This window comes from Mus musculus, chromosome Y (assembly GCF_000001635.26).
Source record: "Mus musculus strain C57BL/6J chromosome Y, GRCm38.p6 C57BL/6J".
NCBI lineage: Eukaryota > Metazoa > Chordata > Mammalia > Rodentia > Muridae > Mus > Mus musculus.
Genome location: NC_000087.7, coordinates 69,982,105 through 70,005,103, shown reverse-complemented (window position 1 = coordinate 70,005,103; position 22,999 = coordinate 69,982,105). Strand labels below are relative to the sequence as shown.

The 22,999-nt window shown below is 35.9% G+C and overlaps 1 protein-coding gene across 1 annotated transcript; it reads left to right on the top strand.

Annotated features, from left to right (window-relative positions):
• Positions 1-21,544: 21,544 nt before the first annotated feature.
• Positions 21,545-22,228, top strand: Gm21524 (predicted gene, 21524). The gene has a single exon (XM_017318806.2). The coding sequence runs from the start codon at positions 21,545-21,547 to the stop codon at positions 22,226-22,228; it is 684 nt and encodes a 227-aa protein (XP_017174295.1).
• The last annotated feature ends 771 nt before the right edge of the window (positions 22,229-22,999 follow it).

Below are 22,999 nucleotides of genomic sequence, written 5' to 3'. Positions count from 1 at the left end.
GGAAATTTAAACTTATACCATTCAAACTCCTCAACTTGGGACGCCCCTCCCTTTAACAGAAGCAGGTGCAATGTTTGAACTTGATGTTTCTTTTTCAGAACCCCCTCTAGCTCACTTGAAGGCTCTACAATTGGTCAGAAAAGATGCCTTGGAAATGCTGAAACACAATAAAAAACAAAAACAAAAACAAAAAAACAAAAAAACATACTAACCAGGAACCATCTTCGTGCCACATAAATTTCAAACAGAAGATCCTGTCCGGGTCCGGTGCCACCATTCTGGCAAACTTGAACTCAGATCAAAAGGATGCTCCCTGGTGCTTCTGACAAGCCCTGCTGCCGCACCTCCAGCATGTAACCGCTTCTGGCCTGCCATGGCCCACTGGCCTGGCACTGCTCACACACAGTGGGCACTGCACAGGATCCCCCCTTCTTCCCTCCTCCCACTGGCAAGAGTCTCTTTCGTCTCATTCAAGGGGCTTCTGAGGTTCTCAATCTTACAAATCCTAAAGCTGTGACCTCAGGTTGGCTTTATTTGGCAGCTGGGCCAGAGGTTTAATTTTCTAACTTATAAAATTAGAACTATGTACTAGAAGGAGTGGGAAATGTGAGACCCCAACTTAGAGCATTTCTCCCTGGAAGGTGAAGCCCCTGGACATTCTCCAAGCTTGTATTCCCTGAGCTCTAAAAATACAGCCAGAAAGAAGCTCTATGTTCTCTACAGCCACCAAAAAGCATTTTGGTTTCTGAGCCTTACAGCTAGAGATTCGAAAATTGGAGTTTTGCCAAGGACATCTGGGCAGAGAAGAACACTCCTCCCGACTCTTCCCAACTCTCCAAACTCTCCTCCCAACTCATCTCAATTCCTCAGGTAGCTAATAAAAACCCTCTTCTGTCACATCTCAGAGTCATACGCCCCTGCCCTGCACAGTGGAAGGAGTTTGTCCTTAGCTAGCTGATAATAAAACCTCTTACAGTTTGCATCAGGTGTGGATTTCTCTCAAGTCATTTGGGTGCTGGCCATCTCATCTGAGGACTTTAATGGACTTGAGAGGAGGTCCATCTTCAGGGTCTTACACATGGAGACCTAAGACCAAAATTCTTCAAACTATTATGCAAAATCAAAAGAGAAGGAACACTATTGAATTTGTTCTATGAAGCCAGATTACAATTATATTCAAACCATACAAAAACTCAATGAAGAAAGGAAACTTCAGATCATTTTCCCTTATGAATATCGAAGCAAAAATACTCAATAAAATCACTGCAAACCAAATAAAAGAATACATCAAAACGATCATCCATCATGGTCAAGTAGGCTTCATCCCTGTAATGCAGGGATGGTTTAATATATGGAAATTTGTCAACTTAATCCACTATAGAAACAAACTCAAAGAGGAAAACAACATGATCACCTCATTAGATGCTGAGAAAGCATTTGACAAAATACAACACCCATTCATAATAAAAGTCCAGGAAAGGTCAGGAATTCAAGGCCCATACCTAATATTAAAAAAAAAAAAATTCAGCAAACCAGTAGGAAACATTAAACTAAATGAAACAATCGCATTAAAATCAGGGACGAGACAAGACTGCCCACTTTCTTCATACCTATTGAATATAGTAGTTGAAGTCCTAACCAGAGCAATTAGACAACAAAAGGAAAACAAATGAATACAAATTGGAAAGGAAGAAGTCAAAATATCACTATTTCCAGAATATATGATAGTATGTTTCAGTGACCCAAAAATGCAAAAAAGAGAAATCATAAACCTTATATATGACTTCAGTGCAGTAGGTGAATATAAAATTAACTCAAACATATCAGTGGGCTTTCCCTACACAAAGGAAAAGGAGGATGAGAAAGAAATTAGGGAAAAAACACCCTTCACAATACTCACAAATAATATAAAAAAGCTTGGTGTGATTCTAACTTAGAAAGTGAAAGATACATATGATAAAAACTTCAAGTCTCTGAAGAAAGAAATGAAACAAGATCTCAGAACATGGAAAGATCTCCCATGATCATGGATTGGAAGGATTAATATAGTAAAAATGTGTGTTCTGCCAAAAGTAGTTTAAAGATTCAATGCAATCCCCATCAAAATTCCAACTCAATTCTTTACTGAGTTAGAAAAGGCAATTTACAAATTCACCTGGAATTAAAAAAAAACCCAACAACAACAACAAAAAAAAAAACCTAGTATAAGAAAAACTATTCCCAACAATAAAAGAACCTCTTGTGGAATCACCATGCCTGAACTCAAGCTGCACTACAAAGCAATTGTGATAAAAACTACATGGTACAGGTTTAGTGGTAGGCAGGTATATAAATGAAATAGAACTGAAGTCAGAAAAATAAACCCACACACCTATAGGCACTTGATCTTTGACAAAGGAGCTAAAATCATCTAGTGGAAAGAAGACAGCATTTTCAACAAATGGTGCTGGCTTAATTGGCAGTTAGCATGTAGTAGAATGTAAATAGATCTATTCTCATCCCCTGTACAATGCTCAAGTCTAAGTCGATCAAGGAACTGCACATAAAACCAGAGACACTGAAACTTATAGAAGAGAAAGTGGGGAATAGCCTGGAATACATGGGCAAAGGGGGAATATTCTTGAAAAAAAATACCAACAATATCTTGTGCTATAAGATTAAAAATGGACAAATGGGACCTCATAAAATTGATAAGATTATACCCAGAAGTTCAAACTTGTAATAAGGATACATGCTTCACTATGTCCTTATGTATAATAACAAGAAGCTGAAATGAACCCAGATGACTCTCTTTAGAGGAATGTATATAGAAAATATGGTACATTTATTTAATGAATTACTACACAGCTATTAAAAACAATGAATTCATGAAATTTTTATACAAATGGATGGATCTGTATGATATCTTTCTAAGTGAGATAACCCAATCACAAAAATCACACATGATATTCACTCATTGGTGAGTGGATATTATCCCTGAAGCTCAGAATAACCAAGGTAAAATATGCAAAACCCATGAAACTGAAGAAGAAAGACCAAAGTGTGGATAAGTACCCCACAATTCCCTGGGACTAAACCACCAACCAATGAAAACAAACAATGGGACATATGATTCCAGCTTTCTATGTAGCAGAGGATGGACTAGTCAGGCATCAATGAGAGGAGAGACACTTTTTCCTGTAAAGATCCTATGCCCCAGTATGGGGGAATACCTGGGCTGGAATTGTTAGATGGTGTGTTGGGGAGATGGGGGAGAAGGGAGAGGACAGGAGATTTTTGGAGTGTAAACTAGAAACGGGGATAATATTTGAAATGTAAATAAGGAAAATATACAATAGAAAAAGAAAGGAAATAATTTATTTGAAGGTTTTATGAGATAAATTCATGTTTGGCAAACATATTATACGAACAATGTTCAGGTCTTTTGTTGAGGCAAAATCAAGAAAGTTCTTCTTTCTCAAAATATGGTGATATAGTTCCAAGAGTAGGTATATGTGCTGCTAAACCTTGTATATAAGAATAGATAAATATAGGTAAAATTAGAAATGAAGTATATGTAAACTTAACAAGACTTCCTCCATTTCAGGTGACTAGGTAAAATCTAATGAACTGCAGGACACAATTAATACCTGACACTGGAAATACTATACCTTCCAAAAGAGCCTCCTCTGAAACTTTTATGTCATCGTGCTCATTATCAAAGTCCAAGTGTAATAAGTAACCTTCCTTTGGTATCACCATCAATTTCTTAAGTGTCATTCTTCTCTTAAGAACTCAGTAGTCTTAGTTAAAAAACAAACAATAAAAATAAAAAGGAAAAAGAAGAACTTAGTTACCTGACTAAAAATTATCATTTAAATAATTAAAAATAACAAAACATCAAATAATTATTTTAGCTCAATGAAAGATAATTTCTTTTGTTACTTAACATGTATATTTTTAATCAATTGCCTTTTTCAGAGAGTTCTGTATACATATTCAATATGGTGATGCATATATATATACTTACCCGTACCATTTTCTCCATGTATCCCATTTATCATGTCCCTCTCCCTCACAACTTGTTTTAAAAACTTCTTTAACTCACTTCTTTAAAAACCTCCTTTAGAACCAAAGTTATCAATCTGCCATTTCTCAGTTTAAAAAAAAAAAAAAACAAAACAAAAACTGGCCAACCTTCAACATGTGAGTCCTCCCCTCCTCCCAATAAACAATGAGCAACATCCTTTAACCTTTGAGGCATCTGAATTTTGGTCCTATCTCCCACAGATTCTTTTTAAACAAAACATCAGCAATTCTGTTTAACAGTTTATCTCAGTCTAAGGTATACTCACAGTTCTATCCAGAAAGATAAAGAACATGGTAACTGTATATTCATATCAAAAAGATCCACCACTAAGTCTACAAAAAAACATGAACTACCACCACCACCCACACAGAAAGACCTTATATTGGAGAAATTAGGGATTTGGGGAAGCCGAGGATTTCAAACATCTGAAGATTGTAAGTTAAAGGCCAGACCAAGCTGGGCCAGCTGAAACTACAAAGATAGATCCCATCCTACAGAACCTAAACTGAGAGAAAAAGCTGAACTTGGTGGTGCAAGTCTTTAATCCCAATACATGGGAGATTGGGACAGAAGGATCTGTGGTCAGAATCCATCCCCAATGACTTATGAATCTCTTACAATATCTCCTCTTCTTCTTTTCATTCATCTTCCTATGCCATTCTACTGTCTGCAATGTTCATACAGTCTATACCAAGGAACACACCATAGAGAAGACAATGAGGAGGGACGAATCCTCAGTGTGTTTCTAAGGGATCCTGTACAGCACACAGGACAAGCGCCAAGGCATCTCATCCATGGCTCCCTGTTCCCTGACCCACAGTCCTGCAGCTGGTTCTCTGATCCTATCCCCAGGCCCAAAGCTTTTCTCTTCCAAGGGTTCCGAATTCTCTATGGCCCTGACCTGTTCAATCCTCTTCCATGAATATGGTCCTCCACCTTCCATTCACCCTCAGATTCCACAGGAAATGGCGATCAGGAGGCTTTTCCTCACTTAGTGGCCTCCTGGGCCTGAGATTCCCCACCCTGTCACACCTCGATTAACTGTACAACAACCCTGATCAGGGCAGATTATCACTTACAGGTCATGTATGAGGAGAACACCTTCACAACTGCACCCTTCTGTGCTTAGCTCCTCAATGGCAAAAAAAAAAAAAAAAAGTTGTCAGGAGCCAGACCCGGACAGAAGCCTCAGAGGATCCTTTGTGATGCCAGCTGGAGCAAACAGGTCTCACCAAAGGACTGTGCTGATTGGCTAAATACCCCCTGCACATGCGTTCATGGAATACCAAGTACCAACACTTTGAAGGGAGAGTTTAGAAGGTGGGAATAAGCCACTGGCTTTAAGGCAAATGATTTCCAGTTTGTTGGTTGATAAGTGCTTACAAACTTGAAAATCCAGAACAAATATGAAAGATATGAAATACAGCAAATGGCTCTACTTAATTTCAGCTGTAGAGGCTCTTGTACGCATTTTTGGTTTTTTATTTATTTATGTGCATAAACATTTAATAATGTGGACTTCTGCATGTACACACGCACACCAGAAGAGTCTATGCTGCCCTAAGAGTTCAGAAGGAAGCATGCACATTTCCTTCAACCCCTGGTACTCTCCTGTCTCTACTTTCCTAGTCCTCAGCTTGATTAGAAGAGTGTGCTATGCAGTGCAGGCCCTCTCTCTCTCACTTATGTGCTTGGCCACTCAGGCCCACTCTCTCACTTAGGCATTAGGCTGGGCAGGCACTCTCTGTCTCTCTCTCTGTCTCTCTCTGTCTCTCTCTCTGTCTCTCTCTTTGTCTCTTTGTCTCTTTGTCTCTTTGTCTCTCTGTCTCTGTCTCTGTCTCTGTCTCTGTCTCTGTCTCTGTCTCTCTCTCTCTCTCTCTCACTCTCTCTCACTTAAGTGCTAGGCTGCACATGTCCTCTCTCTCTCTCTTATGTGCTAGACTGCCCAGGGCCCCTCTCTCTCTTATATGCTAGGCTTCCCAGGACCTCTCTCTCACGTAGATGTTAGTCCTTGCAGGCCCTCTTTCTCACTTATGTGCTAGGCTGGTCAGGGCCTCTCTCTCACTTATGTGCTAGCTGCCCAGGTCACCTCTCTCACTTATGTGCTAGGCTGAGAAGCCCCTCTCTCTCACTTATGCCGCAAGAGAGCACTGATTCTCTGAAACTGTGATTGTGCATATGTTATGAGCCACAATGTGAGTGCTTTGTGCCTGGTCCTCTACATAGAACAGGTGCTTTTCTTCTCTTTTTTGTTTTTATTATTATTATTATTATTATTATTATTATTATTATTATTATTATTATTATTATTGTTATTATTGTTATTATTATTGTTATTATTATTATTATTGTTGTTGTTATTATTATTATTATTAAATTTCAAGACAGGGATTCTCAGTGTAGCACTGTCTTTCCTGGAACTTACACCAGGCTGGCTTTGAACTCAAAAATCCTTGTCCTCTGCTTCCCAAGTGCTGTGATTGAAGGCATGAACCACCACTGCCCAACCAACAGTTGCTCTTAACAGCTAGTTTTTCCATTTTTTCAACTAGTCTAGTGTGTGTTTCATGTATCCTAGAGCATTCCGCCCATTTACTTGCAGTGTTTTCCTACTTGTGCATTAGATTTTCAAGGCTGGTTTAGTGAAAAGAAATGAAAGGAAGTAGTTAGGCACTTTAATAATAATAATAATAATAATAATAATAATAATAATAATAATAATAATAATATAAACATTTTAATGTCTTTAAGTCTATCATTTTTAAAATGTATGAGTGCTCTGTTTATGGGTTCACCTTCATGAAAGAAGGGGACATCAGATCACTTTATATATGGTAGTAAGCCACCATGTTATTGCTGGGAATTGAAATCAGCAACTGTAAAATAACAGCCCCTTCTCATAACTGCTAAGCAATCCCACCAGTTCTAGAAATATGTTTTGATTTAATTTTTATTGCATTATGATAAGAAAATATACATAATTTCAATTTATCTGAATTTGTTAACAACTAAAAACATATTTTGAGTAAACAGACTTACATCACATTCTTCTTTTTATTTTGTACCCCAACTCCTCCAGCTGATGCCCACTCAAAACCTATCAAACCTTTCATTTTTATCATGTTCCTTAATATTTATAAAATATTTAACAATAAAAATGAATATTAAAAAAGTTGTTTGATATAAAACAACAATCAATTGAATAGTCTTATTGATATGTTTGTCTGCAGCAATACTGAAAATACATTTCTCTCATAAATTTTAAATAACTCCAAATATATTAAATGTATGATATATTAAAATAATATATCACTATTAGTTTTTTTGGTGAACATAAATAGTCTTTTGGTTTGTTTGTTGTTTGTTTGTTTTGTTTTTAGGAGATCTTAAAATTCTTGACTTACAGATTATGCTAACAGGACCCTGAAGTTGTCTTGTGTGAGGATAGTCCAGTGACTGGCAAATACAGAAGTGGATGCTCACAATCATCTATTGGATGGAACACAGGTCCCCCAATGGAGGAGCTAGAGAAAGTACCCTAGGAACTGAGGTGGTTTGAAACCCTAAATAAGAACAACAATATTAACTAACCAGTACCTCCAGAGCTCATGTCTCTAGTTGAATGTGTAGCAGGGGATGGCCTGGTAGGCCATGTGTGGGGGGAGAGGCCTATGGTTTTGTGAAGGTTATATGCCTCAGCTCAAGGTACTACTAGGGCCTGGAGGTGGGAATAGGTATTTTGGGGATCAAGGAGGGGGGAGAGGGGAGGCGGGAGGGGACTTTTGGAATGTAAATGAAGAAAGTATCTAATAAATATAAAATTAATATAAAATCTTGGCTTACTGTGATACAAAAAGAAAAAAAGAAAAAAAGAAGAACAGTTTATGGACACTGGATTTCATTGTAATAAGGCTGTACTTGAATGTCCCTCACATCACCAAAGTATTTTACCTCCATAGTAGCTAAGGGAAGAGTTGACATATCTGCTGCAGCAAGGAATGAACTGTAGGCATTATTTTTGGATACTAATTTCCTGCTATGTACAAAGCTATTTGATTTGAGTGATTGTTGTCATTCTCAGGCCACAGGTAACAGGGTACATTCACTTAAGGAATGGGTGTTTATTAAGATGGTCTATTCATGATGTCATTGATCAACAGTTTCAATGAAGAATTGTTCTTCTTCGAGAGTGTCACAGACGTTAGTTGATGATAGAATTCAGTTTCATTGGATGTGATGTTTTTTGCAAAAGCATTCATCTCAGAATAATAGTAACTTTATTGCAAACTTGAAAAATGGAAAAACTCAGAGTAGAAGTGGAAGCTAAAATACTACCACCTTTTTGCTACTGTGATGACAGATGACTGATAAATCCTCTCTCACTCTTTGTAGGAATGTGTAAACAGGAACAATCAGCAATGGGTTTGGCTAAGATTGTTTTCCTGCTGTCCAAACCCTGTTACTCAGTATGCTTTGTGGTGGCCAGGAAGCTGAGTTCCTGAGGAAGTAAAGTTCTGGAGGAAGCATGGTAGGCAGAAGTCTCTGTGGAGGGAGTCAGTGAACTGTTGAAAGATGGTTAATCCTGGTTCAGCTGGGGGTCCCAGTGGGATGATGGTGGAGGGATGGAGGTGTTACTAAAGGAAAAAGGAGAGCAGGTGACCCTCATTGGACTCCTGTGGTTAATGCTTCTGGGTTCACAATCCACTTTACCCAAGAAAAACAGAGAACTTTTTCGCTATGGGCAGGAGATTGAACAAATTATCACCTAGCTGAAACCAGGAAGGCTAGGGAATTGGAGACCCTAAAAGTATTCTTGGGGCCTGGGGATGTGAGTTGTGAGTAAACTGGCGGTCAGTTACTGGTGGAAACAGACTAGATCCTTTTCTGTACTGCTGCTGCCCACCAGGAATTCAAAAAACAAACTGAAGACCAGTCTTCATTTTCCTTTACCTGGTTTTGAAAGGCCAGATTTCCAAAATTTGCGTATATAGGCGCCAAAGTGCTTCCAAATCCAGAGGCTCCTCTCAACCTCAGAAGAGCTGGTACTTCAGACATGATTCAGGGAAGGCTGTGTTTATGTATGTGTTGTTTTGGTATAGGAAGGTAAGCTCTAACTCTGTATCTCAGTATTATCTTAGCACATGTGCAGTTTGGACTGGCCTTGAAAATGAAGTACTCAGCCTTACAAATTTACTGGGGCCTAAGGAAACATGTCTTCTATATTTTTTATACTTAAATTTTATTTTTTATTTATTTATTTTTTCATTGTTGAAGATTGAATCCAGAGCTTCTTTGTGTAGCATTAAAATATAAGTCCAGTCAGGCGAAAAGTATTTCATTAATATTTGCAAAAAAATAATAATAATAATAATTGTTTATATATCTTGTTGTATTACCAAACAAGAACAGAATCTTCAGTAACTAATGATAATTAAAATGCAAATTCTGAAGAAGTAATTGGAGATACACTGTATTATGTTCAAACTTATTATTTCCTTCTTAGTGTAAGTATTTCAATGAAAGTATAATTGATTGTATAGCAAGTAATCTATGTTAACATTTTGTATATGATGTATATTCCAAACAATAATTCTGTATGATTAATCTTTAATTTTAATGGTTTTCTTGGAGGGTATAGTGTTGTGGGTCAAACTCTCATTGTCATGCCTGTATGTCAAAAGCTGAGCCATCAAACTCTAAGATCTGCATCTGTACTTTTTAAAACATTAATTTCTTTATAGATTTCCAGTACAAAATCTTCAGGGAAAATTTGAAGGTACATTTTTGGATATATAATTTTTTAAACTATATAGTATTAGCATAATTTCTATATTAGGAAATATTAGTTAATATACTGTATGACATCATAGTGAATTATTCTTTTTATATGTAGTATTTTGTAACTATTTTTATTTTTATTTATTTATCTATCTATCTATTTATTTATTTATTTTTACTAGATATTATGTTTTTTTACATTTCAAATATTAGTCATTTCTTTGTTTCACCCCAGATAATTCCTATTCCATTTACCCTCTCTGTGTTTTTATGAGGGTCTCCTCCATCTTTCAATTTTACCCTCCCCACCCTGGTACATGCTTACACTGGGGAATCAAGCCTTCACAGGACCAAGAACCTCTCCTCCCACAGATGTCTGACAAGGTCATACTCTGCTATATATGCAGCTGGAACCATGGGTTGGTGCTTAGTCCCTGGGTGCTCTGGACAGTCTGGTTGGTTCATATTGTTGTTATTCCTATAAGGTTGCAAACCCATTCAGCTCCTTCAGTTCTTCCTGTATCTTGTCTACTGGGAACCCCATGATCAGTCTGATATTTGTCTGTGAGCATCAGCCTCTTTTCTTGCCAAGAAATGGCTGAGCTTCTCAGGAGATAGCCATATTTGGCTCCTGTCAGCAAGCAAGTGTTGGTATCCACAATAGTGACTGGGTTTGGTGTCTGTATATGGGATGGATCCACAGGTTGGGCAAACAATGGATAGTTATTCCTTCAGTCTCTGCTCTGCACTTTGTCTCCATATTTTTTTCAAAGGAGTATTTTGTTCCCCATTCTAAGAGGGATTGAAACACCCACACTCTCATCTTCCTTCTGCTTGAGCTTCATGTGGTCTGTGAATTACATTTTGGATATTCTGAATTTTTAGAATAATATCCCTTTATCAGTGAGTGTGTACCATGTTTGTAATTTTGGGATTGGGTTACCTCACACAGGATGATATATTTTATATCCTTCCATTTGCCTGTGTATTTAATAAAGTCATTGTCTTTGTATCATTTGCATATATTTTTATCTCTATTGCTCTATTCTACAGCTTGAGGTCGAGGATGTTTCCCCCTGTACTTCTTTTATTGTTGAGAATAGTTTTTCAATATCCTGGATTTTTTTTTATTTCAGATGATTTTGTAAATTGTTCTTTCTATCTTTATGAATAATTGAGCTTGAATTTTGATTGTGATTTCACTGAATTTATAGATTGCTTTTGGCAAGATCACCATTTTTACTGAATTAATCGTGCCAATCTATGAGCATGGTAGGTCTTTCCATTTTCTGAGATTTTCAATTTCTTTCTTCAGAGACTTGAAGTTCTTGACACACAGATCTTTCACTTGCTTGGTGCGAGTAACAGAAAAGTATTTTCTACTTTAAGTAAATGTTAATGAGACTTTAAATTTTGATTTACATTTGTTGTGGAAATATGGAAGTATTGCACAAAGTTTTAGAAATGTACTTTATGGTTTATTATGTTTAACAGTATAGAAAAAATCAGTTACATAATCAGGCAATTTGTATATTTTAATTGAATTATGTTTTACACTAAGTCTTAACTGAGTCAATATAGGAAAAAAAATTAGACTTTCTATTTGGTAGAACAGAATAAAACCCTACTTTGAAATACAATTAATTTACTAAAAAAGATTACCTATCTATCTATCTATCTATCTATCTATCTATCTATCTATCTATCTATCTATCTATCTATCATCTATCTATCTATCTATCTATCTATCTATCTATCTATTTATCTATCATCTATCTACCTCTCTATTTTCTATCTATCTATCATCTATCTATCTATCTATCTGTCTGTCTGTAAACTTTAATTTTGAAAATCTAAAACATAAAATAAAACTTCTCTGATAATCTCTTAGAAAAAAAATCTGCAATTACTTCCCATTAGATGATTTTTTACTGCTATTTTTCTTTTTATAGTATGAAAAGAACAATTTAATTTTTTTGAGCGTTCCTTTCCTATTTGTATAAATTTGACTGCTTTCATTACTTTGCTTTACAGGGTCATGATCAACAACAAATTATATGAGCAGTATAAAAATATGTTTCAGAAGTTGTATGTGGGTGTAGAGAAATTCGATAAAGAACAAGAAAAACAAGTGGTTGGTATAGTAAGTAACTTTATAATTAACCTCGTATACCTATGTATCAATTAGGAATGGAGAAACTAGCCTTGTGTTCGACACTTGAAACTAAATTAAGTCTCATTATCTAACTATCCTTGGTTCTGTTCAAGTCCTACTGAATTGTAAATCAGAGAGGTATGGTCACATACTATACCAATGAAAACCACTAAGAATTTTAATGGAGACGAGATCATAAATTTCCAAGAGACAGACATTTGCTGAGAGATGAAGAGAGGATTACCAGTTTTTACAATATGTCAGCCTCAGGTATAGTTGAAAGATAAAGATTACTTACTGTTGTCATCTGGACTCTGTCGTTAATTTTAGAAAACCAAATCAAACTAGCAAAGTAGTTTTAAAATCCTAAACTTAGTCCCTATTTAGTAAAAAAAAAAAAAAAAAAAAAAAAAAAGTGTATGGAAACAACTTTCCTAACAACCATGGCAAAATAATCCTGTGTAATAATATCACCAAACTATTTTAGATCGTCTCCCCGTTAATGTAACAATCATTGTAGTCATCAAATGGTTTCCAAGTAAGATCTGAGGCAATTACCATATTAACCATTTTTTTTTGGTTGGTTAATTGTTTGGGGGGTATTCAATTTGAAATAAACAGGAGATCATTTCCTGCATGAGAACAACGTGGAGGGAGCTGCCATTTTGAGTCAGTTCAGGAAACAGATAGGGACTAAAGATAAAAAATAAATAAATACTCCAAATGAAGGCAATTTTTAAACCTTTCATAGCATGGCAAAAAACACTGTAGTCATTTACAGACCAAAAGCTAGAACCTCTTTGTAGTGTTGGCATTGGGCTTACCATCCTAGTCTCAGTATACTAACTTACTTGAAAATTATCATAAAAACATACACTGAATATTTTGTCTTTAGATCTCTAAAAACCTCAGAAAAACTTATCAAAATAACAGACTACAATAAATTCAAGAGAATCAGTTTCATTTTATTTCAAAAAAATTTAGGCTTTTTATAATATTAAATATTTGTTATGAGTAATTCTAGCTCATTTGGTCATAAATATATATGTTTTTAGGAAAATAATTCTAAAAACTTAAAATGCATGTTTTGTATTATTATGTATAACATTGGCAAATTAGATAAGACATGCTCATTCATGTTAAACTCATAAATCTACTCCTATTTTCTGAATCTCTTAAAAATCAGAAACCTCGCTAGGCAAGATCTTAAACTACTGTTCTCCTGTAGGCCATGATATTTTTAGCAGATATTTAAATGTATTAACTGATCTACTAATGAGTAGAAATCTGAAAGACCAGAATCTCTGTTGCCTTTCACATAATGACTCTATTCAATGTAAACTATGACTACAATTAGAAAAATACTGAAATCCTAAAGTCAAATCCTCACCTCTTTTATCAGTCATAGAAAATCTTTTAATAGCTATGATACTGTAATCTGTAATCCCAGCACTTGGCAGTTGAATGCAAGAGGATCAAGGCCTTTGACTGTCCATAGCTATATAGCAAGTTTGAGGTCAGCATGAGTAATGTAGGACTGTCTCAAATAAACCTGTCCCCTACAAATCAAACAGAAATATAATGTTAGTATAAAGATATAAAAATAGTAAATATTGCTGTCACTTCAGTAGGAAATTGTTGACCAGAAATACTAAAATAAATGTACAATTGGAATTTTTTTACTATACTTTTGAAGGGAAAACTATTGAAATCTGGATATCCATAGAGTTCCCTGTTTAGAACATTATCCTGACAGCATATAGCCCAGAACTGGTAAGAAGCAAGGCTTGGAGAATCACAGGAGTTGCCTTGCCCAGACTTTAGAGATGGCAGCAAATAACTGTAAGTATCACCTGTTATTTTAGACTGAGGAAGTGCAATTGATGATGACATGTTCCAATATAATAATAGAAAAACAAACAAACAAAAAACTAGTATTTCTGCTTTAGATCTTGGCAGGGCCATTCTAGCCCCATCGTTTGACAAAAGCACAGCACACCTCAGAAAATTGTTTTGATGACATCAACAATTGTCAGACTTAAAATCTATTGATGTGCTTCAAACATCTCTCATCTTCCGGGGTTATACATGGTGGTATTTATGAGACCTCTAAATGATCCCTAGGAATAGGAGCATAGTGTGTAGAGTTGGGAGAGGATATATAGACTGGAGAGATAAAATGGGAAAAATGGTGATCCTTGGATTGCCTGTGCCATATACCTTTGCAGTTGTGGTAATAGATTCCGTGCAGATTGACACTATGAGCACTACCCTAGCACACAGTACAATGCTTTCTTTTCTTTTTCCGGGCTTTTGCCTGTGACAGGGAATGTAGCTTGGTTACTACTGGGTATTGTGTGGAAGATAACAATCATTGGATCAGTTCAAAGCTTTGGGAGCTGCCAGTTAATAGGCTAAGCTTCAGACTACATCCTACCAATGGATAAATAGGGTCCAGTCTAGATGAATTTCTGGATCCCCAGGATACATGAATAGCATGCAGTATTCTAGAGTAGTATCCAGCTTAATGATACTTCTGTTGCTCTTGTGTCTTTCCCTCTTCTGTATCCCCCAAGTTCATTCCGCTTTCTTGGCATGACTCACAAATGAGCCTTTGTGTATTATCCTGTGGTATATGAGAGGAGTTGTCTGAATAGAGATGAAATATTGAGTCATGGCAAACACAACTGTGGAAATGGAAACCATCCAGGGGCAAATTTTGTAAAATTAACATAGTCTGTGAAAGAAAAATGCTTTTGCTTTCAGAAGAAGAGTGAATGGAGTTTTTTACTAAGCTGGAAGGGGGCTAATAAAGACCCTTTTTAACTGGAGAATTTAATAAGAATTAACCAAAACCCAGGTGCAATTATTCTTACAGGAGTGAACTGGATAGATGGGTAGAGTTTGGCTAGTATAAGATACTTGATTTAATGACTTTTGAGGTCCTTTTTCGAAATCATGATCAATAAATTCTGCCCTCTGTGACATATCTACTATATTTGTTTGAAAGATGAATAAACTAGGATACATAGATATAGCTTTATAGTATAGTTCTTGAACTTTCATGATGTGACAATTAAATCTGTATGATCAAGACATATTTAGAGCTCTGCATTAGGCACACATAATCTATAGCTCCTGGGGACATACACGCAAATGAACAAAAATGACTTTATAGTGTTTCTTGTTTTCAGAATGGAATACATTTTATAAATAATCTAAAAGCAATAGGTTCAGTTTCTATGTTCTTAGAGACATAACCTTAAAGACCCTAAAAACTCTAAAAAATAAAAAAGAAAAAAGAAGAGAAAAGTAAATAAACTTGAAGCTTTAAATAAACAATAAAAACCCTAAAACAAACAAACAAACAAACAAACAAACAAACAAACAAAAACATAAAATTTTTGAAAAAATAAAACTAAAAGAACCTAAAACCCTAAAGAAAAACAAACAAACAAACAAAATCAACAAAAAAATTCTAGATCTCTACAAAGACCCAAAAAAACATAAAATAATTACCACAAACAAACAAACAAGGAAAGAACAATAGCCACACTAAGCCTTTAAAAAAAAAATCTTGCCAAATACACTGAGAACAACCCTAAAATCATTTAAAAACCGTAAAAAAAACCCCTAAAACAATAAAGCAAAACCTAAAACCCTAAAAAACCCTAAAATTATTAAACAAACACTAAATGACCCAAAAAAGCTATTTTTTAATTCTTAATTAACATTTTTAAAACCCTAAAATTCTATAAATAAGAAAACACAAGAACTCTAAAAAGACCCTAAAAAAATTATAAAACCCTAAAAAAAAATCCAAAAACTCTACAAGTCTAGATCCCTAATGAGACAATAAAAAGCAATTAAAAAAAAAAAAAAGAAAATGAAAAGATACAAAACCACCACCCCAACAACTACAAATTCTTCTGCCTTAAAAAATCGCCAAAAACACTGGAAAAGAAAATCATTTTCCAAACCTTATTAAAAAAAATGCTTAAAACAATTTTTAAAAATTCCTTAATTAAATTAAAAAACAAAACAAAACTAAAAAATAAAGAAATACCCTAAAATTCTTTTTTTTTCTTATAAAAGAAAACATTTATTTGGGGGCTTGCACACAGTTTGAAAGGGTTAGTCCATTATCATCATGGTGGGAAGCAGACAGGCATGGTGGCGGAGAGGTAGCTGAGAGCTTCGAATCCTGATCTGAAAGCAGCCAGGAGAGAGAGTGAGGGGGAGAGACAGAGAGAGACAGAGAGAGAGAGAGACAGACAGAGAGAGAGAGAGAGACAGAGACAGAGAGAGAGAGACAGAGAGAGAGAGACAGAGAGAAACAGAGACAGAGACAGAGACAGAGACAGAGACATAGTTTCAAAGTCCTGGTATGGACTTTGAAACCTTAAAGATCACTCCTTACTAGGAGTGATCACACCTGTTCCAACAAGGCCACACCTCCTAATCCTTCCCAAACACTTCCATTAACCAGGGAATCAAGCAGTCAAGCATATAAGCCTAAGTGAGGTTGTCTTATTCAGACCAAGACACTCATTAAACCTTGTAACAAAGCCAAGTTGAAAAGCAGTACTGTACAAGTGTTATGAGAAAAGTTGCTGGGACCAGGCTTACATTCCAATGCAGTGACCTGGCAACTCACTCAACAACAGTAAAAAGACCCACAAGAACTGTAAAACCCTAAAAAAAGTTCCTTTAAAAAGTTTTAAAAACACATCAAAACTCTGAAACTCAAAATAAAATCCTTGAAAACCCGCTTTAAAAAGCAAAACAAAAAAACAAACATACAAACAAACAAACAACAACAAAAAAAAACCTACAATACCCTGAAACCCTAAGTAAAATCCTGAGACTATAAAATCAATCCTACCCTCCCCCAAAATACCTACAAAACCCTGAAACATTAACTAAAATCCTAAGATAAAAAAATAATCCTAAGCCTATAAAAAAAAGCAAACACACACACAAGAAAACAAAAAACCCTTACAAAATCCTAAAACCCTATAAAACACTAAAAGTATAAAAAGAAACAAAAACAAAACAAAACACAACAACAAGAAGAACAAAATCACACAAAAAACTACAATTATCCTAAAATTATTTATAAACACTAAAAAGCCCTAAAACCCTGAAATACCTTAAATAAATAAATAAATAAATAAATAAATAAATAAATAAATAAATAAATAAATAAATAAATAAATAAAATAAAAATAAACCTCAACCCTACCCAAAACAAACAAACAAACAAACAAACAAAAAACTTATAAGGACAAAAAACCTACCAAATTTAAAACCATTAAAACCCTAAAACTCTAAATAACACAAAGGGCTTTACCCTCCCGCACACCCCCCCCTCTAAAAAAAAAAAAACCTGAAAACTGTAAAATACTAAAAAGCCCGAAAAAAGCCTAAAACCTTAGAAAAAGTAAATCAAAAGAAAAAAAAAACTAGAATCTTTAAACAAATACTGAAATAGTCCTAAAATACAAAAAAAAAAAAAAAGAAAAAAGAAAAAAAAGAAAAAGAAGAGAAAAATAAAATTCTGAAAACACACCTATTAGCTAGGCAGTCATTCAACTTACAGAGTTTAGCCTGCTTCTGAGTGCTGGTATTAAAGGGGAATAAAACTATACTTGACTCCTTTTTGTTTGTATAATTGTTTTCTAAAATATTTTTTTTTCTCTGTGGGTGAGTATATGTGTGTGTGCGTGTGTGTGTGTCTGTGTGTGTGTGTTGTCCAAAGAGGTCATCAGATCGTCTAGAACTAGAATTGCAGGTGGTTGTGAACAACCATGTGGGTGTTAGAAATTGAACCCTGGTCCTGTGCAAAAGCAATCAGTGGGCCTAAGCAGTGAGCTATCTCCTCAGTCCTTTCTGCTTGCTCTAATCTCTACTTCACTATTCATCTTGCCTAAATATGTCTTTATTCCTACTTCTTCTGTCTGTTTTTATGTGATGAATTCTTGTTTGCTTTTCTCTTGTTTCTCCAATTACAGCACCAAGATTCTTCATTTCCTTTTGTTTTGGAAGATTCTCAAGGAATCTTAAATCCAGACTTTAGGGCAGTTATTTAAAATTCACACCTGGGGATTAATCTTCAGAAAATTATTTTTGGGAAAAACATGTGATTATTTCAACATCTATAGTAGTGTGGGGGCATTATTCTCCCTACGTCATGTACACTTAAGATCTTTAGATACCTCCTTCCCTGTGATAGCCTTGCAGCTCACTGAGTGACATGTGCATTTGATGATAAATGATACACAAACTTTGAAGCACCTTACCATATCCTGTCACCCATATCATGTTCAACATAGCAAGAACCACAAGTGAGTTGAAAAATACAAATATATTTTTTAGTGTCTTGAAGCTATAATCCCCAAATTAATCAAAATATTATTTGGACTCTGTTACTTTATACCAGTGTTTTTTTTAAGTGTACAAGTCGCAGGCCTTTTCTGTGACCCTTTGCACAGGTTTACAGTGTCCTTTTACCATCTTCATCCTCCCCACTATCCTCCATTGCTATCAGATCTCCCCCCTCCTGCTGCGCTTACTCTTCCAAAATACCTCCTATTTTTTAATGTCCCTTATTAAATTTATATTTTTACAATAGTCATTTTGAGTTTTACTTGTCTAACCTAATATATAGTATTTAATCATTCCATCCATTTTTTGAAAACAAAGCGCTGCACTAATACACATAGATGAGAAATATATTTATCTCTCTTTCTCTCTCTCTCGCTCTCTCTCTCTCTCTCTCTCTCTCTCTCTCTCCTTCTGTCTCTCATTTTTAAGGCATTCATCCAGTAGTTGACATCTTAAAACACTCCATAGCATGTATGTTTCATACAGTGAGGCAATCAATATTGATGATATGGATATGTAGTGGTCCTTCTTAGATTTTTTTTTTTTTTTGTGAACTTAAATCAACCTGGGAAGATAGAATCTCAGATAAAGATCCTCCATCACATTGGCCTGTGGCCACACCTTAAGGAATGATTTTTTTTTTTTGATGACTGTTGTTGAAGGATCTAGCTCTCTATGGATAGTGTCATATCCTATGAAGATGATGTACAGGGTACGGTGGGGACCGTGGAAGGTACTGAAAAGGATTTTTTTTGAAGAACTGAAGATCTATGTGCCATGAACAATTAAAGTGTCCTCTAATTTGTAAGTAAATTTTATACATACCTGTGTCCAGTATTCTGTCTACACATATTTCAAAAGTAAAATTACCTCATCTATTTCATCCTGTTTTACTGCATTTAATCTATGAAATTACTTATAATCAGAAGTGCTGGTAAATTTTAAAAACCTTTAAAATATGACTGGGAGATATCAGGTTTTTTTTTTTTTTTAATTTTATCACAACTTTGTAAGCATGCCCAAGATCTATGTTGTCCTCTTACTTTCCAAAGAATCCATAATTCATGATTGCCATTGGTTTCAATACATGTCATTTAACCCTGTCAAATTCCAGGTTTGTTTGCATAAAAATAGTCCTCCTCTAACTGTGGGTTTTCATAAAGTGAAAATTGGTGTGCTATCCAGTGTGCTGCCTCAAAGAATCTGGCAATATTTATGATAAGAAGCACAGCTTAAAGATAACCAAAGGAAAGGTTGGAACATGAAAAATAACCACCATGGATGTTGTCAAGGCAGAAACCGAAGACTTTCTCAGAACAAAAATAAAAACAAAAATGAAACAAAACAAAACACAAACCAAACAAATAAATAAAAATTCAACAACCAAACAATAAAAACCATGCAAGGGTGTAATTCTTTGGCAGAATATTACTCAGATCATCAGGCCTTTCAGTTGGGATTTCATTTATTATTTCTAGGAGGCCATATGAAAAGGTAAATTCGAGATGCTGAATGTTTCTGAGTGTAACTAGGGAAGGAACCAGCCTGAGAGGGGTTCTATGATGTAAGCTGAACTAGGGTGATGTCACAGAGCACTGGCTGGAGGTTGCGCATCTATTCCACTTGGAGGCGCTAGAATCCATTCAAGGTGAGTTCACTATCTTCACAGTGGTGTGTCAAAGCCAGGTCATTTTTTCCCACAGGCTTTTGGTGCCTGGTCTGTATCAGGAGATCTTGACGACTAGGATATTTTTCTATGGGTAAGTACATTTATGAAGTAATTGGGACCCTCATAGCTACAGAAAGCTAAAAATTTTCTCTCCTACAGTGAGTTACTGTACATTCTACTTTCCCCATGTTTATTAGCAAGGGAGATGAATGGTCTAGGTTAGTTTATCTCCTGAATTTATTATCCTTGCTAACCATATCTAGATCACAATTCCACTAAAATGCCAAAGCTCCTGTTTGTCCATGTGCATGTTAGAAGTTATTAGTTCTAAAAGGCTGATATTGCCTCGACTTTTTGAGTTGTTCTTGAGTTCAGTGATGCAATGGCTTCATCGAATAATTCTGAAGCTGGGTCAGGAGAAACAATAAAGAAGGACAGTGGTGTGCTGTGTCCCTGGGAAGATATTTGTGAATGCAAGAACTTAGCTCAGAGCTTACGCGTACAAGAGAATCATGGTGACCACTCTGGCCTTTTTTTTTTTTTTCTCTTCTTCTTGATCATTGGGGGTAATTGTCATAGCACCACCTAAATTGACATAGAAATTCAAGGAGAGGATCCTCATCAGAGACAAATTTACTCAGGTCTGAAGAAATAAATGTTGATCTGAGTATGTTATTCTGAGCTCTAGAGAATTACTTGTTAATTACACTATTTTTATTTCCTTGTTTCCCTTGTTTCTTTGTTTCTTTGTTTGTTTGTTTGCTTGCTTGGTTAATTTTATTTGAGTTTCTGTATGTTTAGATTTGGCTGTCAGGAAACTCACTGTGTAGACCAGACTAGTCTTTCTCTCACTAAGGTCTGCCTCACTCTGCCTCTTGAGTACTATGATTAAAGTTATGGGTCACTACCACTTCCTATTAACTTCTCCATTTGATTGTTTGTTTTGTTATTTTTTGTTTGAATTTCTCTTTTGTTTGTTTTTCGTTTGATTTTCGTTTGTTTTCTTTTACTTGATGTTGTTGTTGTTGTTGTTGTTGAGACAGGGTTCCTCTCTATAGCACTGACTGCCCTGGAACTCACTTTGTAGACCAGGCTGGTCTCTAATTTAGAAATCTGCCTGTCCTTGCCTTCTGAGTTCTGGGATTAAATGCGTGTACCACCATGGCTGACTTATTAACTTCTTATTTTTATAAAATTAATTTTAGGAGCTCAAATCTGTTTAGCATAATCTTCTTCACCTGCTCAGAAGTTCTCTTAGAGAAGAGTTTTGGTCCAGCATTCACTCTCAACCCATAACCATTGCCCATCAGGAATTCATATATATGACAGAGGCAACAGCATTGTGTCTGGTTTAAACGGGCAAGATCTTCAGTCCCAGGCAATGAGCAAGTATGATATTTGAGGGGAATGGAAGCCACAAGACAGTGTGATCTACCACAACAGGTCTACAGCCAGGTAGAAGACAATACATCTGAAGAGTCTGAGCATGACATCACTCAAGAAGAAGAGTAGGAGGAAGCCTTCTTCCCAGGCCCTGGGGAATATTGTTGGCTGCAGAATTTCTCACGGGTGGAAGGAAGGTAATGAGCCTGTCACCCATTGGAAGGCCATCATTCTAGGTCAACTGCCAACAAACCCTTCTCTTTATTTGGTGAAGTATGACGGAATTGACAGTGTCTACGGACAGGAGCTCCACAGCGATGAGAGGATTTTAAATCTTAAGGTCTTGCCTCACAAAGTAGATTTTCCTCAGGTGAGGGAGGTCCACCTCGCAGGCGCACTGGTTGGCAGAGAGGTACAACACAAATTTGAGGGGAAAGATGGCTCTGAGGACAACTGGAGTGGGATGGTGCTAGCCCTGGTGCCATTCTTACAGGACTATTTTTACATTTCCTACAAGAAGGATCCGGTCCTCTACGTCTATCAGCTCCTGGATGACTACAAGGAAGGTAACCTCCACATCATTCCAGAGACCCCTCTGGCTGAGGCGAGATCAGGTGATGACAATGACTTCTTAATAGGTTCCTGGGTGCAGTACACCAGAGATGATGGATCCAAAAAGTTCGGAAAGGTTGTTTACAAAGTTCTAGCCAATCCTACTGTGTACTTTATCAAATTTCTCGGTGACCTCCATATCTATGTCTATACTCTGGTGTCAAATATCACTTAAATTGAAAAAAATCACAAAGTACAGAAATGTAAACTTATAGGATTGAAAAAAAAATGTTTGTTTTCCTGTGTTGGGTACCTATGGGTCTTTGACAACCTCAGTATCTTTGTCAATAAAATTTGTTTTGTTCTAAAAATTAATACGTGTGACATGACATGCTTTTAGTGAACACTTTGTTGGAAGAGATGGACTATGGTAGAAAGAACATCAAAGGAAGATGAAAGTTGCAATGCAGGCTGTGAACAGTGCATACATCTAATATCACACAGGCTAAAATGGACAGGACTTAGATTCTGTGGTCTGCATAGTGAGCAAGGAATTGGAGATATGACTTAGAGGAGCAGGGATGGCAGCAAAAATGGATTTTTAGGAAGAAGCGGAGAAAGACAGGACATAGATAGAATCTCTGGTATGAAGTCTGAGGGAGAAACAACAAGTTGGGGAAAGAGTGATAGATAAAAGGAATGTGGCCTTGTTACACAAAGTGCAACCCAGAAAACTGATCCAAAGAGATTCAGAAATCAGACAAAATAAGGTTTCATTTGAATAATGAAACCAAATGAAACTTGTCTCTCATTTTAAGATTTATTATCTTTATTTATATGGGTGGGAGTAGGGCATGAGCTTGAGAGTATAGGTGACCACAGAGACATGAGTTGTCAGATCCCATGGAGCTGGCATTAAATCTGATTGTTAACCATTGGATATGAATTCAAGAAAACAAATCCAGTTTTTTTGCGGTACAGTAGTGCTCTTGACAACATGGTCATC